The sequence below is a fragment of the Halichoerus grypus genome, chromosome 6, assembly GCF_964656455.1.
Source record: "Halichoerus grypus chromosome 6, mHalGry1.hap1.1, whole genome shotgun sequence".
NCBI lineage: Eukaryota > Metazoa > Chordata > Mammalia > Carnivora > Phocidae > Halichoerus > Halichoerus grypus.
Window position 1 is genome coordinate 35,008,828 of NC_135717.1, and position 21,572 is coordinate 35,030,399.

Sequence of the window (21,572 nt, forward strand, 5' to 3'; positions counted from 1 at the left end):
CCACCTTCCATCTCAGCCATACCACCTAATCCACTGGCAGACACTGAAGTGGGATGAAAAATACATCAATAATAAAAAACTGCAAAAGGGATACAGAAATCGCCACATCAAGGTACCTAGAGGTGTCAATCCAACATATAAAATGCGAAAGTCTGACTCTAAGTGATAAAACCATGAGGAACATGAGATTCAGAATGCGGAGATGGCTGTGGTGTATGCTCTCCAATGCATATCACCACTTGAAATAGCATTACATCTCTGCCAACCATTTCCAGATCTTCCTCTTCCTTCCTACACCTACCTCTCCTTCCCAATTGTTTTCTGGCATTTCTACCTAAGATGCCTTTGGATAATAAATGGAAAGCACAATCTACAATTCTTCCTCTAATTGTCCTAAAAGCTTCATGTTCCTTAGTTGTCAAAACAATGCTCTATTGCTTCCCGAAATTATCTTGTTGGTATTGAATATCAATTTTTCAATTTGTTCTTCTCTGAATGGGGACACAAGGTTTGTACAGAAACTAATTTGCTTATGTCGTTCAAACCTGCATCGTTTGATCAAGTATTTGTCTGGAGGTTTGTGAAATTTTCTAAAGGTGTATGTATGAAACACTGCTCCAAATGTAAAATGAAGAATAGAAGGGCTGCTTCACATTAAGTCGGTTTTTTACCATCTGCCAGAGCTAAAGAACCTGCAGAGTTGGCCAGTGACCGTGTTTAAAAGTTAAACATAAAGCCTATATAACCCTTTTATATCAATACACATCAGGTTTTGCTTTTATATATGTATGTATATATATACATGTATATACACACATATATGTGTGTGCATGTATGTGTATATACATACATACATATTGACATATATACATATCAACATATCAATATCAGAAAGGACTACAAGTCTTTATACATATATATGTATATATATATACATACATACATATTGATATATATATATCAATATATCAATATCAGAAAGGACCATAAGCCTCGTGCTGAGAATTTCCTACTGAGAGAAAGCATTGGCCCATTTTATTTTGTTTCCTTCGATGTAATGCCATGTTTTGCTGCCCTATATAGATGACCCGTTATTTTTGCAAGAATCTTTAGACACAAGAATTCAGTGAGTTTAGTGTCATTATTAGATTGGAAAGAAAAATGGATGGGGCTTTATGATACGAATCACTTCACAGACAAAGAGGAATGTGCATGTAAACAGAATTTCATAAAAATATAAAAAAAGTACCAATTTACATCAATGGCTTCTGGGTGCTCAAGCGGAAAATAACGTATTACTCCCTCTGCCAGAGAGTCTGCAGTGAGTAGAGGCCATGAATGGTTAAACCAGAGGGAGAGAAGATGTAAGTCATAAATGAGCTCCCATTCATTAACTTTTGGTCCATCCAGTTTCCTGCTCATCACCCAGAAGGTTGGGATGCTCATCCCAATTGGCCTTCTTGTATGTGAAGAGTATCTAAACAAATGGGTACCTCTGACTCAGAGATGCTGGGAAACCAGCTCTTTCCAAATGTTTAAAAATATCTTTTAGCAACATTACAGGTGTTCCTTTGTTGGACTGAAGAAGACGAGGTGGGCTGGCTTAGGAGGAAGAGAATGGTGGTTGAAGTGTTTGAGAGAATGGGAGTATGTTGGGAGCTCTGAGATGTCCCTGGGGATATAGAGACAAAAGAGGGGATTTCAGTATAAATTACAGTCAAGAAAGATAAGAGATGAGTAAGGATGGGATTCTTCATCATAGTAATTGGCGTCGACTGGGTCCATTTTTCTGAGCCCCTAACTAAGACATATGGTGACCACTCTGGGTGCCAAATAAACTCACCAGGTCAATAGAAACGAATTTCTGGGAAAAGGAATCATCTTTGTATTCCTGAGGCATTTTGCTACAAAGCAGTCCAGTCGTAGAAAACATAGAAATTCTCAGCTTCGGGATAAAGCACTGAAATCTTTCTCCCCACAACAGCAACAGCAACAAAAAATGTTTTCTTTGGTTGCCACCAGAAATCTCTAGCACCAGTTCCCACAAAAAAGAAACCATTCGATTGACGGGCCAACGAATCTGGGGGAAAACAGAGCATACTCAGGCCTCCAAAGCAGAACTAAGGAATCACAATGCAAAAGGAGGCCGTCCTAAAGTTAGATTTGGCAAAGGAGAGCGAATATCGGAGGCAGGAACAAATAATTAGCAAATCTGCGAACTGCAGGCAACAGGTGATTAATGTTCACCATCAACCTGCCATTTTCAGCTCTTCCAAATTCTTAGCATAGCCTCTGCCTTGCTGTGTGTATTCTCCAAGGCACAGCATAATGACTGGAATACAGTCTGTGCTCAATAAAGGCTTCATAAATAATCAACAAACTGAACGACTGAATGCTTCATGTATATATTAGCACCATGCTAGGTCCTGGGAAAGATTTATACAAATAGAGGCAACTGGCAATTAAAAAATGGGTTAAACTGTGGAGTACCTATACACGGGCACACCATCCAGGCAAACATGAAAGATGTTGCTGTGGAAAATATCTAATGGCACCAAATGTTAAGTGATGAAAGCCGGTTACAAAACAGTAAGTTCTACAACAGTGTTGTCTCATTTTTTTCAAACAGAATATTCCCTCTCAGAGGCTTTCTTTTTCCCTTCTTCACATTTTAATGTATCTGAACTTGAGATGTGTTTTACAATTGATATGGCCTTTTGGTGTGAATGCATTTCTGCTGCTACACACAGAAACAAACAAACCACAAGCCCTCCTACTAAATCAATGGTATGCCTTAAAATCCTTATAATCAATGTCGTTTCCAAATTGGGAAAATAAATGTGCATGCACTTATGTGTGTGTTAGAAAAACATAAGAAATTAGTGTTAATATTTGGGTATATATCTTAGGGTCTACAAGAGTTAGTGCTATTTATTTTCTTCTAGTTGCCTACTTTTACTGAAAAGGGCATGTACTTTGTTGGAAATAAAACGGCAAGAAAATTGTTAAAATAAGAGGAAGAGATGTTGTTCTGCCCCGAAGGGGTTTAAATTAAATTGGTTTGATGACCCCAGAACATAAAACAACCTGAGTCTGTATCTATAATTTATGCATAAACTCTAATCTATGCAGAAATTATAAATCTGGCATTCTATAACCGGTTTATAACCAATTGCTAGAATTCGGAACATAGAACAGAAAAAGCTTTAGGCATTCGGGAAAGAGAATGGGCAGTTCAGAGGAGGTCCCCTCAAATGCCCGGCATGGGGGGTGAAAATGCAGGAGACAGGCTGATAGTTCAGCTACTTCCAAAGTTGGCTAAGAGCAGTCTGAGAAAAGAATGTTCTGGCCGGTGGAGTTCCTGCCAAGGGTAATGCACAGTGGGGGATTCCAGACCCCCAGGATCCTGTAGATGCATTTTTGTTTACTCCTTCTTTTTTTTTTTTTTTCCTTTTTAGTGACTGAACTGCATTGTCAAAAGCAGCGGTGCCGCCTACTGGGGTTACTGGTTTCCTCCCCTGCCTATTCAACATCACTCTGAGATTCTCTGAGATTAGATACGTATGTATAAAACTCTGTTTATAAAAGGATGCGGAAAATCATGTGATTAAATGTGATAAGATGATTAAAATGTGATAAAATGATTAAAAGGTTAAAATAAAAATGGCAGTATTTTAACTACAAGTACAAAGAACAGAGAAAGAGCTCTTGGTGCACAGGCGAGAAAATCTGAGTAGAAATAATAAAATAGAAATGGTTCTCTATTTTAAGAGGGAAAAGTAAAACAAACAAAGTCAAAAGCAAATACCCATCACAGTGGAGTCTCATTTGGGGCCCCTTTGGTCCAGGACCTGAGGAAAAGAGTAGATAGGACCTTATCTCCAAATTCGACGAGCGAGTGTCCATGGGCAGTTTGTGCTGCCAGCCCTGGGAAGGCACAGCTCATCTGTATCCCAAGAAAGACTAATATTGGTGCAGGTGAATCAGCACCGTGGAGTTGGAGACTGTACTGGCCAAGAGGCTTTATCTTACCCTAGGGGATGTGTTGCCTGGCACCCTGCACAGATTCGGGCCTCAGTGTAAGTGACTTCCTGCTTTCTCTGGAAGTCCCCAGGTAGCCCTTCCACGGTACCCAAGTTTGGTGACTCAAAACTGCTCAGAGGTTAGCAAAACAGTGCCAAAGCACTCAACTTTCTTTTCCCTGTACACCACCTTGTCCTCACACTGGGGAAACGAAGCACAACAGAAACTACAAAACTTATTTTTTTTAATAGGAAAAACTTCTTAAAGAAATTTAAGGAAAGGATATACAAATGTTAGATGGGGCTGAAAGACTTCCGTGTTTCACATCTGCAAATGCATTATCAGACTGGCTTATGGGGGCTAAACTGTGCTTTTCATCAGTACTCTTCTGGAGCATTCCATTCACATCCTGAGAAGACGGTCCACAAATACAAAAATGACTGAGTGGGTATAGAGGAGAAGAAAGAGGATTCTACCCCACCTGATCCCACACCTCCCAACGAAAAGTTTTTAATCCAAATAAAAACATACTCGCTGAAATCGTGTGCTATTAAGACAGGTGCACATCAAGAGACTACTTAACACATTTAAGAAACAATGACAGGAATAAACTGGATGCCGGATCTGTTTAACTGTGTCTCCATGTCCCTTCATTTTCATTTTGATAGCCGTGAGAGAGCGGCAAACACTATTTTCATACATGGGCATAGCTGAGACTCATTTTCCTCAAGCCACACGAGCTCTAAAACAGAGATATCAGCCACACTGAGAGTATCTTTATTTACAGACTAGAAGGCAACAGCAGAGCCTCTGCATTAAAAAGGAAGAAAAGAAAAGAATGGATAAACCCTCCAAACCTCATAGCGTTAATGCTAGCTCGCTAATTCATATCTCCTTAAACAGCATGGATCCAGCTGTTCCCATTTAAAGTCTCTGCCATTTTTTGAATGCAGACCAAAAAATCTGAATTAAAGATGTAAATAGAATTCCTGAGCACAGGGCAGGAAGGTAGTAGACATTTTTCAATTTGATAAATGCAGTTAATAAGAACACGTAGCACCGAAAAGCATCGGTCAGAAAGAGGAAAGCAGGAATTGGGGGGTGCAGGTTTTAAAAAGTCACAGACGGACTAATTACCAGGAATTGGGTTAGCCAGATTTTAGGACCTAGGAGAGGGCCCAGGCCAGCAATGCTTTCCCCGCTGCATGGAGCTGCAAACATGTGCGTGTGTAAGAGCCAGCAAACTTAATAGAATCAACACCACCACTTAGCAACTCAGAGAAAAAGTGTGACCAGCAAACCATTACTCACCACAGTGGAACTGAAATTTGTTTACAATTAGCCAGAATCCACCCACAAAACAAAAACCAAAATAGACTCCTTCTCTTGAAATGCTAGCATACTCATTTCTTTAATAACTGATGCTATGATCTCATGTGACAAATTTTCCTAGTGCTTAGAAAAAATCAACATTTGTAAGCATTCAAAATTATAATCATTTCAGCCTCTGCCGTCACAATTAAATGGTATGAGAATTCCAGTGTCTTCAGGTGAAACTATCTCTGTTATGTTCATGCTAAGTTTATGCTATTCAGTAGTTTTGTATTTCCAAACACGTCTTTCGTGATAGGCAAGTTTGAAGAGGAAACTTGCCCTAAAATGAAAACAAAATAATAATAGAGACAGTCTGTCCCCAACTGGCAGAAGCCATTGTATTGCATTGTGCAAAAATAAACCAGGTGGAAATGAAGCCAAAGTCACTACAAAGGAAAAGGTCCACAAGAAAAGAGGAGGGAAGAGGGGGGAAAAAAGTCTAAATCACAAAGCTCACTGAGGGGGAGGCAGGCTGAGACACCAGCAGAGGTCACAGAACGACTTGATTAACAAAGAAGTCGACAAAGAGCTTTCTTCCTTCCAGCAAAGGCAAGTTCTTGGATCTGAGTTGAGCTAGAAAAGTAATTGGAGGGAGGGGAATAAAAAGGAGGTTTTCTAAGTATGCTGAACAACAGAAACCAACACTGATGCTGATGCTGATGGAAAAGACAGAGTTTGACGTGGCACATGCCTCCCTCCCTTGGAAGAGGGGGACACCCGTCTTGCACAGGAGATCACAGAGCTGGGTCTTGGTTCCTCGGCTGATAACGGCACACAGATCCTTCAGTGGCCAAACTAAACCAGGACGTATATTTGTCCCCAAAACATGATTAAGGAATTTTTCTAAGCCTTTTGTAGCAGGTTGCTATTTTTCTAAATTGCCTCAACAGTAAAAATTGTAATTCGTAACTACTGGTTTCCACTTCCGTGTTTGTATGTGAATGCCATCTCCTAACACAAACACACACACACGAATGGTGACAACATACCTCTCCGTAAGCCCAGACAAGTACAGGGAAATCCACCTTTTTTTAAAACCAATCTTGTACAATACACCCACACGAACACACACCTGGTTAAGGTAAACACAACACGCTGTTCTCATCTACAACACTCGGCCCCAAAATGACAAATAAGTAGTCACTTGTGAGAGAAAACAAAACAAAACAGGACGAAACAAACAAACAAAAAGCACCACTACTCAGAACAGTTCGTTCTTGGTAATTAAATAAAATTCCACACAGCTACAAGTGATGCAGAATTTGCTTCATGTCTGAACCGGCTTTTCCAGACCTTTTCTTTCTGTTCTTTCTTTCTCTCTCTTCCCCCCCTCCCCCGAATTCACCATCACAGTGTTTCAAGAAAAGAGAAAGCCATGCATTCCCCCACACATTTTTTTTGTTTCCTTTTTGCAACTGAAAATAAAATTGCAGCTTCATGCTAATGAACCAGGTCTTGCTTAAACTCCCACTGGAAATGCAAGCACATGTACTATAGCAGAGCAAGATGATTCTGCCACAAGCGTAATCACCTTACACAAAATGCGATTACTCTGGGCTGCAATCTTTATCCCCGAAGTCAATTTATTAATCAGAGAGAAAGAGAGAAAAGAGAGAGAGGGGGGAGAGAGAGCGAGAGAGGGAGAGCGAGAGAGGGAGAGAGAGAGAGAGAGAGAGAGAGAGAGAGAGACTACCTACCCACAAATACATCATCATCTTGAAAGAGAAATCAAGGGCTCTCTGTCAGCAAACAGAAGTCTCCTTACTTCACCAAGAGTATCTGGAAGAAAAACTGAAACCAGTGGGTAGAAAATCTTGCCTTTTTCCTGTCAAGTCCTCAGAGCCCCTCTTCTTTCCTTACACAAGGTTTGGTGTGCTTGTTTATGAGTTTATGAGGATAGCATTCCTTCAGTGGCACTGTGTGATGTGACTTGCTTCAGGCTGCCTCTCTCTCTCTCTCTCTCTCTCTCTCCCTCTCTCTCTCAGTCTCTCTCTCTCTCCCCCCCCCTCCCCTTTTCCTTCCTAACTCTTGCCTTTCCTCTCTTTCCTGTCAAGGCTGCTTAGGTAACAAATTCTTGGTGTGGCTGCTTAATGAGCAAATCCGGACACTTTAGGCAGCCAGCAAGAGTGCTGAGAACAGACCCTGGTGATACGCTGGTAGTATTAATAATAATAGCGATGGTGTAATCATAAACAGGCGTGCACTACACCATTTCCTGACGGCTGGTGGGAGGTTCACGGAAGTCCCCACTGGTGGAATTTACAGGAAGGCGGCCGATCCTCTTGAGGCAAGTGCATCGGCACAGAGCCGGTGACTCTGGGAGGCCAGCATCTGAGATTTTTTTTTTTTTTTTAAACTCAAAGTAAAGCTCCAGCCGCAGTGAAAGGAACATGTGCAGCAACCGGCTTCCCCTTTATCTCTTTAAATGTACTTCAGATAAAAGCAGCATCCAGTCTGGTCAAGGCCTCCCCAGACTCATTGCTCTTTATACCCCACGGCTCAGCACACTTGTCTACAGCCATCTACCGACTCGGCCGTGTCATTGCGGGCTCCCAGGCTGCCTGCTCCCGGAGCTGCAGCTGCCACTGCCCATCGCTGTGCAGGGGCGGCCGCCTCCCTGTGCAGGCTCACAGCCAGGGTGTGTACCAGGACGGGGAGGGGAGGGGGGGCAGGGGGGGGACGGCCATTGGGGCTTCTGTGCCAGTTCAGCAAATCAAAAACAAAACCAAACCCCACCAGCTAAACCCAGCAAATGGAAAGCCTCAAAAAGACTTGCTAACACAAATGTTTAGCCTTCCTAACCTACAGATGGAGATTTGGAGATTATACATATGCCCTCATTAGGAGACCAGATTTTGGGGTGTGTGTGTGTATGTGTGTATTTCTTCTTCCTTCTTCATGATCCTTTGTAATTGCAGACCTGGGAAATTTTGCAGTGTGCATAAAACTTGATCATTTTGACAGGCTCTCCCTACAAAAATCCACAGGCCTGGATGCACAGTTAAGATTTCCTGAAATTATCCAAATTTTTTTTTCTCCCCTGAATCAATTCTCCTTTATTAGTTGTTCTTTTTAATCCATTTTAAATTGTATACTTTATCTTGAAAATTATCTCCATTACTGAAATACATCATGAGCGAGAGGACGGGGAATGCAATTTGCCCAGCATATTAATTGATGCAGTGCTCAATTATTGATATATGGATAAAGGAGAAATTAATATTAAAATACATCTCATACTTTAGGGGAGAAGGGGAAAAACGATCTCTTGCTGGACTCTGAGTTTTGACCATTAGTTATCTATTTACACATCACACAGAGAAACTGCCTAACTGAGCCCCTAGTTGATTTCTAAAACTGCACAAGGCAAAATGTCACCTAAATAATTAAAATGCATTAGCTAAATTGTGGAATCATCTGCAGCACCGGGCAGGTGGCAAAGCACCTGTTAAAATAGCCCATAGGTAGTCGCATCAAGATGCATAATGGCCGAGCAGTTTGGGGAGAAGCAATGCCAAGCCATGCCATTACACCAACAGTGATGGAGAGATCCTCGGAACTAGCTACCTCTGAGTGGCAAGAAAATAACCACACAGTCACCAACTGGTAAAATCTCCACTGGGATGGAGAGTAGAGCGGTCAACTGTCCCGGTTGGCAGAGGCCAGGGGACCTCCTGAGATGCAGGTCTTTCAGTGCTAAAAACAGGGCAGCCCCAGGCAAACCAGAAGGTTGGTCACTCTACTTGGGAGAAGTACTAGACACACTTTGTCATTACGGTTAAGACAAATAGGGAATCCATCTTCCTTATTATTTTTGATGATGGAGATCACCTCTATGCATGATCTCCACTAATTCTAGATTCGCACAGAGGACAAAAATGTGTCCTTCCTGATAGGAAAACTTGGGGAGAAAATATCTTTAAATATTTACATGCATGTGTTCATTTATTGATTCCACAGATACTCTACTGAACACCTGCTTTGTATCAATCTCCATGTAGGTACTTGGAATGCAGCAGTGGTGAATGCGTGATGCAGATGTTTCAAATCTGTAGACAGCAAACAGCCTGAAGATGCATTTCATTGGACCAATACATTTTTTGTCATATTTGCCAATATTTAAAAAACAGGAGATTTCTAATGAAAACCTGGAAGTATAATTTTTTTTTTTGGAAATATTAGATGTGAGCAATGTAAGAGTGACATTTTCACAGAGATGACAATGGGCTCATGATGAGTTCTCCACTATCTGCACCGCTCCCGGTTGTCCCTGAGATCAGATGTTACTGGGCTACTGGATTTGCTAATTTGCCTTGTGGGCCTGGCCCTTGTAAGCATACAAGTTTGTAAATGCCTCTTGATCTGATCTGGGATGTAAGAACACGAACACACACACACACACACACACCCTGCATTTCAGATATGAAGTTTATATACAATGTTTAAATGAAATCTAGTACTTATTTTATCTTCAGTGTTTCCTAATCTGAATTAAGATATTGGTACATTATTGGGAAAAGATAATAGATAGATAGATAGATAGATGATAGATAGATAGAAGAAAGAAAAAAGAGGGAAGGAGAAGGAATGAGAGGGAATATATCATGGTATGTGTATATTTTATATTCACTCTATGCTCATTTTCCACAACGAGAGTTACAGGGCACCTATCTATCCTATTATATTGGGTAGAAACCTCATTTCACTTAGGGCAAGTGAGCTCTGGAGACCTGGTGGGATCTAGTCCTTGAACCTCAACTTGCAGAAATGTATCATCATTTCAAAATTCCCTCACCTTCTCATAGGGGCACTGAAGTCAGTTAATTGTTGCATGGAGCTCTAGTTACTACAAGTAGTTCCACTGCAATCAACTAAAGGAAACAATGAGTCTCTTTAAGTTACAGGTTAGTTGATTTATGCACATTCACACTTTCTTTTTCCTCTTGAAGGTGTTCACAGCAGGAGAATTTGTTCAAATATTCATATGTTTTTATTTCCATATTTTTTCCTTTCTTCCCTCCACCATCACTGCCCCCAACTCCATTTCGTGGCACAGGCAATACAAAGATGTAGAAGTAATGGTTTTTTCTTTTTCCTTAAGTCTAAGTCAAGTGATTTGTAAGTGAGCCATCTGACCAATACACTGCTGTGTTTTATTTAGCTGTATCTGAACATCTTTAAACTTGAATTATGCTCTCCTGGTCACATAGTCCCCACATGTCTTGATTGTACGATACCAGGTCTGCCTCATTCACTCACTTGTCTGTTTTGTGGGTGTATGAATGACCTTGGGATCAGAAGCCCATGGGAGAGATCAGAGCAGGTGACCTGAAAGGTGAGTGGGAGAGAGAAGAGTGTCTTTGAGAGATAACCTGGTGGGGAGAAGGAGCTCCAAAGATGGCGAATGAAGCAGACATCTCTGCATCTGGGGAACAAGGTGGATGCACATTGCTCCCAGGCAGGCTGGATGCTAAGGGCCAGGGTTTCTAGCTTCACTACAGAGCCATCATTGATAAGAATGATAGAGAAATAACTGAAAAACCACCAAGCCAAAAGAAACCATGGGCATCAGAAAGCTGGCGTTGCCATGGTAACCACTACAACGGATGGTGATCCATGACCCATCCCCAATGCCTTCTTGGTATTGCCATTTGTACCTCCAGACCCTTGCACATGCCTAGGAAAAGGGAGTACTGTGAAACAGTTGAAAGTGAATACTTTGCCTGATGGAGAGGATAGGAGACTAGATTTAAGCTGATTCAAAATAAATAATGAAATAAATTATTTATTGCATATCTTAGTTAATGAACTGATTTATCATACAAGTTCAAAGAAAGCTAACAAGGAAATATGTCCGACCATGGAGAAGCAGATGCACAGTCTAGACTTGGTAGCTTATAACAAATCAAGGGATTGGTACCTATTATTTCTTGGGGTTTTTTTTTTACATTTAATCTTCAGCTTCTGATAGCATAGAGGACTCCGCTGATTGTGTTTTCTCTCCCTCTTCTCAGCTTGCACCCATTCATCCTCCCACCTGCTTGAACATGTGGCCCCTCCGCAAGGAATGAGATTCACCCAAGATGGTGAAACATTTTATCACTGTGACACATGCAGGAGACAGCTGTTTCCCATAAATCAAGGTTGGGAGGTGTTACAATTCCTCTACTCTGGAGTCCAGAGGTTAAACAGACAGAATGGAACATTCAGTGGGCTGCCCCCTCGGGGGGTGTCAGCAAATTATTTCTATGTTTGAAATTCTGCTCATAACCAAATTGATTATTCAATCAATTCCTCAAACCTTGTTCCTTGAAATGAGCAAACTGACATTTTCTATTTACTGCCACCCCCAAAACTTCCATTTTAAGTCATTTTAATAACAAAGTAAACACACTCAAATATTCAATTCAAAACCAATTTTCCCCCCTTTGCAACCTGGCTGGTAGGCGAGGAGCTGCTTTCACAGTGGATACATTTAAAGCTCCTCATTCTCATGCTCAAATAGGAATTATTTTTAAATAATCATTTCAGTTATCAATTATCAGCTTGACACCAAAATTAATCAATTGCAAAGCAATGGCCTAAAACCAACACTGATTAAGCTGCTGGTGACCACTCTGTGTATGTAAGTGGCTTCTAATCTGCTATAGAAATCAAATACCACTGTGGTATATTAGATGATACAGCACAATCAGCACTGGACTTTCAATTTTATGAAAGAAAGTCTTCATTAAAAAGCTGAGTTACTAAACACTAAACTGAATGTGAAAAATGACTTGAGAAACCCAACGTAATCAGTGCTGGGACCTTTAGTTAATATGGTTTTACAGTGTCCTCGCTTGACACTATTTTCTGTGAGAATGGAAGACCTGAGTAGGTAGATCAATTTTGAGCCAGAAATTTTTAATTTTGTAGCAGCTACAGTATCCTACCTCAAGGCCAATGTTCCACTAAGTCCACAGAGCATTTCTACCCCAGGGGATGGCTTCCAGAAAGGATCTTCGGCATCCCACAGAGACATATACCACCACTGCCATTAACCAGACACCAAGAGCATGGGAAGAATCCGATCATTTCTTCTTCCCCTTAACAACACATGGTTGTCCATATCCAATCCTGATCTCTCTGGCCACAGAGGCAAAAGCAGATTCTTCCCCGTTAGTGGAAGTTCCAGCAATTCTTACTACATTATCCTAAACTCTAGTGCCTTCAAGGAATATTTTAGGCCACCGAAAAGACTGACCTCAACAGAAAGATGACTAGGCACACGTTAATCAGTAAGGACTGTCCTATTCCTACAATCCCCAGGCCGGTAATTACTCAAATCATCCACATTAATTAGGCCAAGATCATTAGTATGATTTTTAAAAATTATTTATTATGAAATATTTAACATAATTATTATGAAACATGAACAATAATAAAGCCATCACTTAATTACCCAAGTCCTCACTGGAGATACAGAATATGGGTGCAGGAAAGCGCTCAATATGTACTGAATCAATGAACAAATTAATTAATAAGTGCATATGTATTGCCCTCCATATAAAAACTGTTGCTACTTCTGTTCTCGTAATTAGTGAGGAATGAGTGCTTTTCTTTTGCCAGCACTGGAAATTAATTTCTCTAAAGCCAGGCACATCCTCCTTCGGTTTCCCCGTGAGGAGCAGCCAAAGTTACACTGGCCAAGGTTTAGGATACAAACTGCGGTAATAGAGTGGAAATTATACCCATGTTCTGTCTCTGAATAGGGCCAGTGTGGCTAGAGCCTGAGACTGGCAAGGCGAAGAGCAGTATATAATGCAGAGCTTCAGTGATCATGGGGCGGAGTTTGGGTTTGGCGGCAAGAGCCATGAAAAGCCACCAAGGGAATTCAGCTAGAAAATGAATTATATCCAAGGTCCCCCTGACTGCTGACAATGGATTGTGGCCCTGGGGCAAAGTGAGAGGGGGAAGGCCAGTCAGGAGTTGGTTGCAGGAAGTGTGGTGGCCAGGAGCACGTTGGGGACGGGGAGGGGTGAACCACGTGGTATGATGAGCGATGCAAAGCGTACCCTAACACCAACGGTTCATGTGGCAGCCAATTCCAACATGTTGACATGCAGCTGGACAAAATCAAGGACGAGCGCACCCCAAGAGCACAGGGACCAGAGTAAGAGGACATCGAAACAGCAAATCACAGAGGAATCTCTGAACTGGCCGGAGAGCTTAAGTAACCACAGCGACAATGATCTGCAAACTTTATAACAAACATGAAGGAGAAAAACACACATTTCCTGGGGACTACAACTCTGTTAAATTTGTTCAATACAGTCATTTCTTTGGCATTGAAATCATAGTGAAGGCAGTTCTGCTGGGATAAAGACAGGTTACTCATTATGAGGTCTTGGGCGTCAGAAGAAGCTACAGGAAGATGGGCAAGGCATTGGAGGGAAATAATGTATTTATACCCGTGTTCAACAATCTGCCAAGATATTGGAGTGAGGATCTCTGCAATTGCTTGTCCAGACTGCATGAAATTATCAGAGATCAACACCACCCTTCTAGTGGCTTCCAAAATTAAATGGAAATGGAACATTTTATTTACATCACCTTTAATTTTTGATTGAGGTATTGTACTGATACAGTAAAGTGCACTATTTGTTTTAACTGTAGTAAAATATATATAACATAAAGTTTATATTTTAACAACTTTAAGTGTACAGTTCAGCCGCGTTGAGTGGGTTCACACTGTTGTGCAAACATCATCTCCATCCAACCACAGAACTTTTTCATCTTGCAAAACTAAAATCTTGTATCCATGAAACAGTAGTTCCCCACCGCCCTATCCCCAAAGCCCCTGCCAACTACCGTAAAGTACACTAACTCCATTCCATAAAGTGTGCTAATCTAAAGTGTACAGTCTCACACACACCACACAGCCCTCTATATGACTGGCGCCCAGATCAAGAGTTTGAACATATAAGCCCCCCAGAAGTCTCCCTCCTGCCAAACTGGGCACTGTTTATTTTTCTCTCTCATCTTGGTTCTCTCTCCATCATTATGCAAAAGCCTTTAAGAGGTACTTATTCACTATGGCATTTTATTTTTCTTTATCCAGAGGGAGAGAGCACACGTGACACCTCCCGTATGTTCTCCAGGAATTTACAACCTGACTTTGATAAGGAAGGACTCCGAGTTGCTGAATGTCTCCTGCGCCTGGGGCTTGTGCTGGATGATGAAAGGCAGGGGTGCAAAGTATAAAATCGGTTCTGCCAGTGCAGGTCTTCCCACATGAAGCAGGTGTGTGTTGTCCTAATTGTGCCTACCCGGTGCCCCCCACACTCCCTCTAGAAGCACACACAGCTCTTCCCTTGGGAAGCATCCTCCGAAGAACCCTCAGTGTGCATGGCCCCGTCAGGGCTCAGCCAGATGTAGGAGTGGGCTGGTGATACTGGGCTTTGCAGCCCCCGCCCACAGGGATTGGTGTAGAGATGGGGAGAGCAGTCAGTGAATCTGGCTCGAATCCTACATCTGACCTCCGACATCTGTGCAATCTTGGATGTGTTATAGAACTTAGTTGGATAAAATGCGGGAGAGAGTCGCTACATCATGGAACTGTGGGGAGATTTAATGAGATAATGAAAGTGAACCTGGGATGTAGCCTGCTGTAAGCCTCTGCAAACTGTGCCCATTAGTATGAACGTTAACACAAAAATAATCACTATTTTAATTTTTACATTAAAGTGGACAAAAATAATACCACTCTAGCCTGTGTGCTCCTTGAAGACAAGAATACTGTCTTATTTAGCTCTCTATTTCTAGTGTTTGACATATTATGGATCCTTAGTGAACATATGTTGGACACATAAACAAATGATGTCATTCCGTTTATAGATTTTGATCCTGCTCCCATCCCTTTCCCCCATTTCTCCTTGCTCTTTTCTCGATAGCTATATGGATTGGCTATCAACAAAGTAAAAAATGTTATGGTTTAGAATTCTGATCACCCCTTACCCCCTCCATGCTGTGGTCCAGGAAGGGGTCTGAGGCCCTCTGGTACAGAGAGGGCTGGGCTCCCCAGCAAATGCTCATGTTCCCTCAGGACCAATGAAAGCTAAGCAAATGACAGAACAGGGCCCCCGTTACTGTGGCTGGGGGACTATGTGGCATAATGTACAAGAATGGAAATCTCCAGCTACCAAGGGTTGAAATGTGTCCCCCAAGAAGATACGCCAAATCCGAATGCCCAGCATCTCACAGTGTGACCTTATTTGGAAATAAAGTGTTTACAGAGATAATCAAGTTAAAATGAAGCCAGTAGGGTAGACCCTAATCCAGTATGACTGTTGTCCTCATACAAAGGGGAAATTTGGACACAGAAACAGACATACAGAGGGAAAATGATGTGAAGAAACAGAGAGAGAAGACGGCCATTTGACTGGAGCGTTGCATCTACAAGCCAAGGAACACCAGAAACTTGGAGAGGCAAGGGAGGATTCTGCTGCATCACCGCCGGAGACAACATGGCCCTGCAGACGCCTTGATTTCAGACTTCTAGTTCCAGAAATGTGAGACAAGTATCTGTTTTTTTTTTTTTAAAGATTTTATTTATTTGAGAGAGAGAATGAGACAGAGAGAGCATGAGAGGGTCAGAGGGAGAAGCAGACTCCCTGCCGAGCAGGGAGCCCGATGCGGGACTCGATCCCGGGACTCCAGGATCATGACCTGAGCCGAAGGCAGTCGCTTAACCAACTGAGCCACCCAGGCGCCCCCAAGTATCTGTTGTTTTAAGTGACACAGTTTGGGTACTTTGTTAAGGCAGCCCTAGGAAACAAATACACTAGCTCTTTCTGGGGTTCTGAGGCTCCCTGAACAAGAATGTCCATGTAGTCAGTTACAGACAGGAGAAAAAGCCATTTCACAAAGCCAAGCCATGTCTGGGTTGGGTCATTTCCTAAGGTGATTCCTAGACCGATTCACGGACGCTGTAAATCCCTGTCTGGTGGACGTCAGGTGCTTTGACAGTTCCGTACTCCTTCCCCCTTCTGCAAGAAAACTCCGATTGTTGAAATCCAAAGAGTGTGAAGATGGAAAAGCAGGAACAGCCGAGTTACCAACCTCCTGCACAGGTAAAAGGAAGGGGTGTCAAATGGTATAGGAAGGTACAGGCAGGGAAATCTCAAAGATGCCTGCCTGTGTTAGGGCGGGTGGAGGGAATGCCGCAACCATGGGACCCAGAGTGAGCCAGAAAACACCACAGACCTTGCATTCACTTTCTCAAGACTTGTCTTAATGAGTTGAGGAAATACTTTGGCTCCTCAATAAAAGCAGAATCTCAAGTTTCGTAAAAGGGATGCAAAGTGGCTAATGGACTGGGAGAAATTGGTTGTAGCTGAAAGCGCATTTCAAAAGTACATTTTGTTTATATTAAAACCTCATTTGAGTATCAGTTCAAGGAAAAGCTGCTAACAGGGCAAGTTTAATATGACTAATACTCGCACAACCTCAGAACATTCCATTTCCATCCACCCAAGAGATATAATTTTAAAAGCATCTTAACGCCACTAATATGGTAAGAGGCTACTAATACCATACAAATTATAACAAGAAGACACAAACACGATACTGAATATTTGCTGAGGAACTTAGTAGCAAATTTGATCCTTGTACTAATATGATGATAGGTTGCAAATATTTGCATTCCACTGCACCATCTCCCCATTAGTCCCTGTTTATGATGTTACAAATGGCACAGTTATTCACAGATTAGTTAATCTTTGAGATCATGCACCCTTGATGCTAACAAATACACCGGGGCTTTGCCGCCTACATGAACCTAAAATTCTCATTCGGCTTAAGAAAATTCATCACGTAAAACTCACTGTGTTTTGCAAAACAGCATTTACTTTGGTCAAGTAAACACAGGGATCACCCATATATTTCCAAGCTACTGAACTGACGGTACCTTGCCCTCCAACACCAAGACTTCCCCTTCTGGACCATCTGAATGAGGACTAGCCTCACTAGCGTGCTATGTGCTGCTAGCTCCGAGGAATCATTTCCCCAGGGCTAAAACTCCACGGGCATTGAAGAGATTTCTGGCAGAAAATTATAAGTGCATCAAGAGAAGTCTGTGCAAGGAAAACCTCTGGGGTCTTATCCACTAAATGGCCCTGTTCCATGAAATCAGATGGATGACTTACTCACCCCTCCCACCCACACCTACCAGCAGTGCACACTTCCAAACTGTTCTAGAAATGCAATGTTTGAAAATTGTTAGAATGTAAGTGTTTAAGGCAACAACCAGCAGCCTGTTCTCTGGTCTCAAGAGATGTGACACTACCAAAGCTGTACAAGAAACGATGTCATTATCCCCAGGGCTCGCAAAAGGTAAGCAGGTGGGCATATGGACCATGACACTGGAATGGGAATTCAAAGTGGTGAACGCACAGTATGTGTAAACTGTTACAAGTGATTATCTTGGTTGGTGATGAGAAAGTGGCATTTAAAACTGTTTAGTTTTTTCTCTGGGTTGTTACTTCTACTGCAAGCATTTGAAGAAATTCAAATATTTTCAGGGGGTCAAAGAGCTGATGCATTTGAGTGAAGCTGGAGGAGCACGTGACATAGGTTTTGCATATGAAACATTTGAAAATATTCTACATTTCCACAAACAAATTTGGTATATCCCATATTATTTTTTATGGCCCATGTGACTCTTCCTGGTCTTTTCTTTTTCCATTTTATTTTATTTTTAATTTTTTATTGTTATGTTAATCACCAAACATTACATCATTAGTTTTTGATGTAGTGTTCCATGATTCATTGCTTGCGTATAACACCCAGTGCTCCATGCAGAACGTGCCCTCTTTAATACCCATCACCGGGCTAACCCATCCCCCCACCCCCCTCCCCTCTAGAACCCTCAGTTTGTTTTTCAGAGTCCATCATCTCTCATGGTTCGTCTCCCCCTCCAATTCCCCCCCTTCATTCTTCCCCTCCTGCTATCTTTTTCCTTTTTTTTTTTTTTAACATATAACATATTATTCATTTCAGAGGTACAGATCTGCGATTCAACAGTCCTGCACAATTCACAGTTCTTTTTCCATTTTAAACAGAGTTGAGTAAAAGCAATTTTTTTCTTTTCCCTTAGCTATCTACAAAGAAAAAAAAAGAAAATGGCACAAATGTGAAAATAAATAGCAACTGGCAAACTATAGTATGAAATCATCTAAATAAGCAACAGTTAATCATTTTTTTAATATTTTATTTATTTTTTAAATATTTTATTTTTTAAGTAATCTCTACACCCAGCATAAGCTCGAACTCACACCCCAAGATCAAGAGTCACACGCTCCACCACCTGAGCTCCCCAGGAGCCCCAACAGTTACTCGCTATTGTTTCCATGTAGGAATACAAGCCCTGAATTTCTCAGATTTGTATTTGTTTTTTAAATAAATTTTTGTTCTTTTAAAGAGAAGTCAGAAATTAGGATGTTTGTACGAAACATCTAGATTTCTAAATATTGGCAACTATTTTATTTTTTGCTATCATTATGCATGCTAAAGAATTGTCCCAAAGCAACACAACTGCCAAACGTTTCCCACACACAACCCTTTACTAGAGTTCTCATTGGCAACCTGTCAGGGCTCTATAAAAATGTGTTAACTAAAATTAATAACTGTCAGCATATAAAGATTTTGGTCATCACCAAGCAATGAAGCACATTTACTGTTGGTATGTCCAGGAGAGGGGTTACATTAGAAACTGTCCCCATTATATAGTCAATCCCAACTACTACTCCATATATAGGCAGTATCACTACTTATACAGCAGAACAAGACTATCTGTGGTGAGATCAAGTCCAAAGTTTCAGCCCCATTAGTGATCTGCTTCCAATAACGTTGTAACTACATCTTGACTACCATACAGTTCACCATATGCTCCGTCTACACTTTCGTGAGTTCCTTTGCCTCTTTACTCTCTTTTTCTTTAACACTGTGACTTCCCTTTGATGCTACTATGCTTCTATCAATGAGTCCTTCTTTTACCTCTCCTTACTCCCCTCACTTCCAGTTGCGGAAGTTTGTACAATGTTTCACTAGGAGATGACTTTATGAGTCTTAGTCATCTATACCCAGTTGCAGAGAGATGTTGCACAGTAGACAAATAGAGATTTTCTTTCCAAAAGCAGATGCCCCCTGTGTATCCTTGGTTTTGAGTAATTTCTTTATAAAGTCCCTAGGCATGAGACTTGTTTGTAGTTAGACTGTTTATTTTTTCCTATACTCTCAGGATTATGGGCTGCTGTTTTCACCAAATTTGGCAATTTTTTGGACCTTACTGCTTCGGATATTTTTCTGTCTCATATTCTGTCTCTCCTCTCCATTTGGAACCCCAACTACATGTACTTAAATGTTTGATATTTCCTACAGATCTCTGAGGCTTTCTTCAATTCTTTTTCAATATATTTTTTTCTTCTCTCTGTTCTTTAGTTCTACTCTTCTATTTTATCTTCAAGTTTAGCGATTTCTTTACTTAGCATTTTACAATCTTCTGTTTACATTTCAGGTAATATATATCTCAGTTCTAGAATCTCAATGTAGTTATTGTTTATAGTTTTCCTTTCGCTATTGAGATTTCCCATCTATGAACTTATTGTATCTTTTTCTTTAAATTCTTCAACAGTTATAATAGTTATTTTTAAAACAATTTGTCTACAAATTCTAACATTTGATTCACTTGGTAGTCTCTTTCAAGTGACTATTCTTTTTTCTTCTAATTAGTGGCCAACAAACATTTTTTTAAAGGGCCAGAAAATAAATATTTTAGTTTTTGTGGGCTATTTGGTCTTTATTAAAACTACTCAACTCTGCCATTGCCGCAGAATGTATGTAAACCAATAAGAATGGCTGTATTCCAATGAAACTTTACTTACAAAAGTAGGTGGGTGCCCCACAGGCTGTAATTAACCAATCCCTGCCCTAGCTTATTGTTCACATTTTTTTTTTCTCTTTTACACATGTCTAACATTTTTTGGTTTGTTTTATGATGGATATTTTAATTGACACTAAATTAGGTTTTCTTCCTTTAAATGATAGTTGATTTTTGTTCTAGAAGCACTTCAACAACTGATACATGCTCTTGACCCCATCAGGCTAATTTTTGTGCTTGGTTACAGCAAGTCTACTTTGGATTTGTCCATAGTCCTAAAGCATGGCCTTTACTATAGGGCAGGAATTGGCTCACATCTTCTAAAAAGGGCCAGATAATAAAAATTTTAGGTTTGGAATGTGACATATGATCTCAGTCACATACTTTTCTTAATTTTTTTAACCCTTTAAAAACATTTAAAAAATATTCTTAGATCATGAGCTATACAAAAACAGTCCACCTGTGAGGCATAGTTTTCTGACCCCTGCTCTAAGACACTGTGTGATCTTTCTGGTCTTGACCGAATGCCCACAACATTCAATATCTCCATCTGGGCCTCAGCATCACAGTCCTTCCTCTCTACTAAGACTCACGTAGCCTGGCCCTACATGTACCAGGGCATGGAGACTTCTGCCTCCTACAAAGCCCTCTCCATGTCCTGCTCCACAAATTCCAGCCTCCTTACCATCTCCAACTCCTGTGCTCTGCCTCTTTAGCTCAGTGAAACTTCTGCCGTCTACTTGGGCTCCACTTCCCTGCAGCTATGGATCATAATTCTATGCTGGCCGTTGCCCAATGCCTGAAAACTTGTGTTTCATATATTTTGCCCAGTTGTAAAGCTGTTTATGGGAAAAAAAAAATTGTTCTATGGCCAAAAGCAAAGGTTTTTGATACATTCTAATACCTAGTTCTAGAGCAGCTCTCTGGGATGTAGGTTATCATTTGGGTCAAACTGTGTCATTGGTGCACATGCTGTTTCCTTTCAGCGTGCTAAAAAAAAAAAAGTAATATCCATCTAATGTTTTCAAGCATTTATTTAGTCCTACTATGGTACAGGCACTAGAGAACAGAGCAATGAACAAGATGAGCATTGTCCCAACTCTAGCAGATTACAATATAAAGGAAGTGGGAAGGTAGAAGAGAGAGACCATAAACAAGTAAACAGGTAAATAAACTAGGTAATCACAGATTGTGGGTAAGTATAATGAAGGTAATAAGCATGGTGACAAAATAAAAATATGAGTGGTATTAATTATGC

General features: G+C 41.0%; 1 protein-coding gene across 22 annotated transcripts in view; it reads right to left on the bottom strand.

The window, feature by feature from the left end:
* RBFOX1 (RNA binding fox-1 homolog 1) overlaps nt 1-21,572 on the bottom strand; it is a 1,991,091-nt gene that overhangs the window by 539,332 nt on the left and 1,430,187 nt on the right. The window contains exon 1 of one of the 22 annotated variants that reach the window (XM_078074860.1): nt 7,095-7,215. The exons of the other annotated variants lie outside the window; for them this stretch is intronic. Coding sequence (XP_077930986.1) covers nt 7,095-7,112 — 18 coding nt within the window. The 5' untranslated portion in view covers nt 7,113-7,215. Of the gene's footprint in view, nt 1-7,094; nt 7,216-21,572 lie in introns of those variants that run through there. 22 annotated transcript variants of the gene reach the window in all.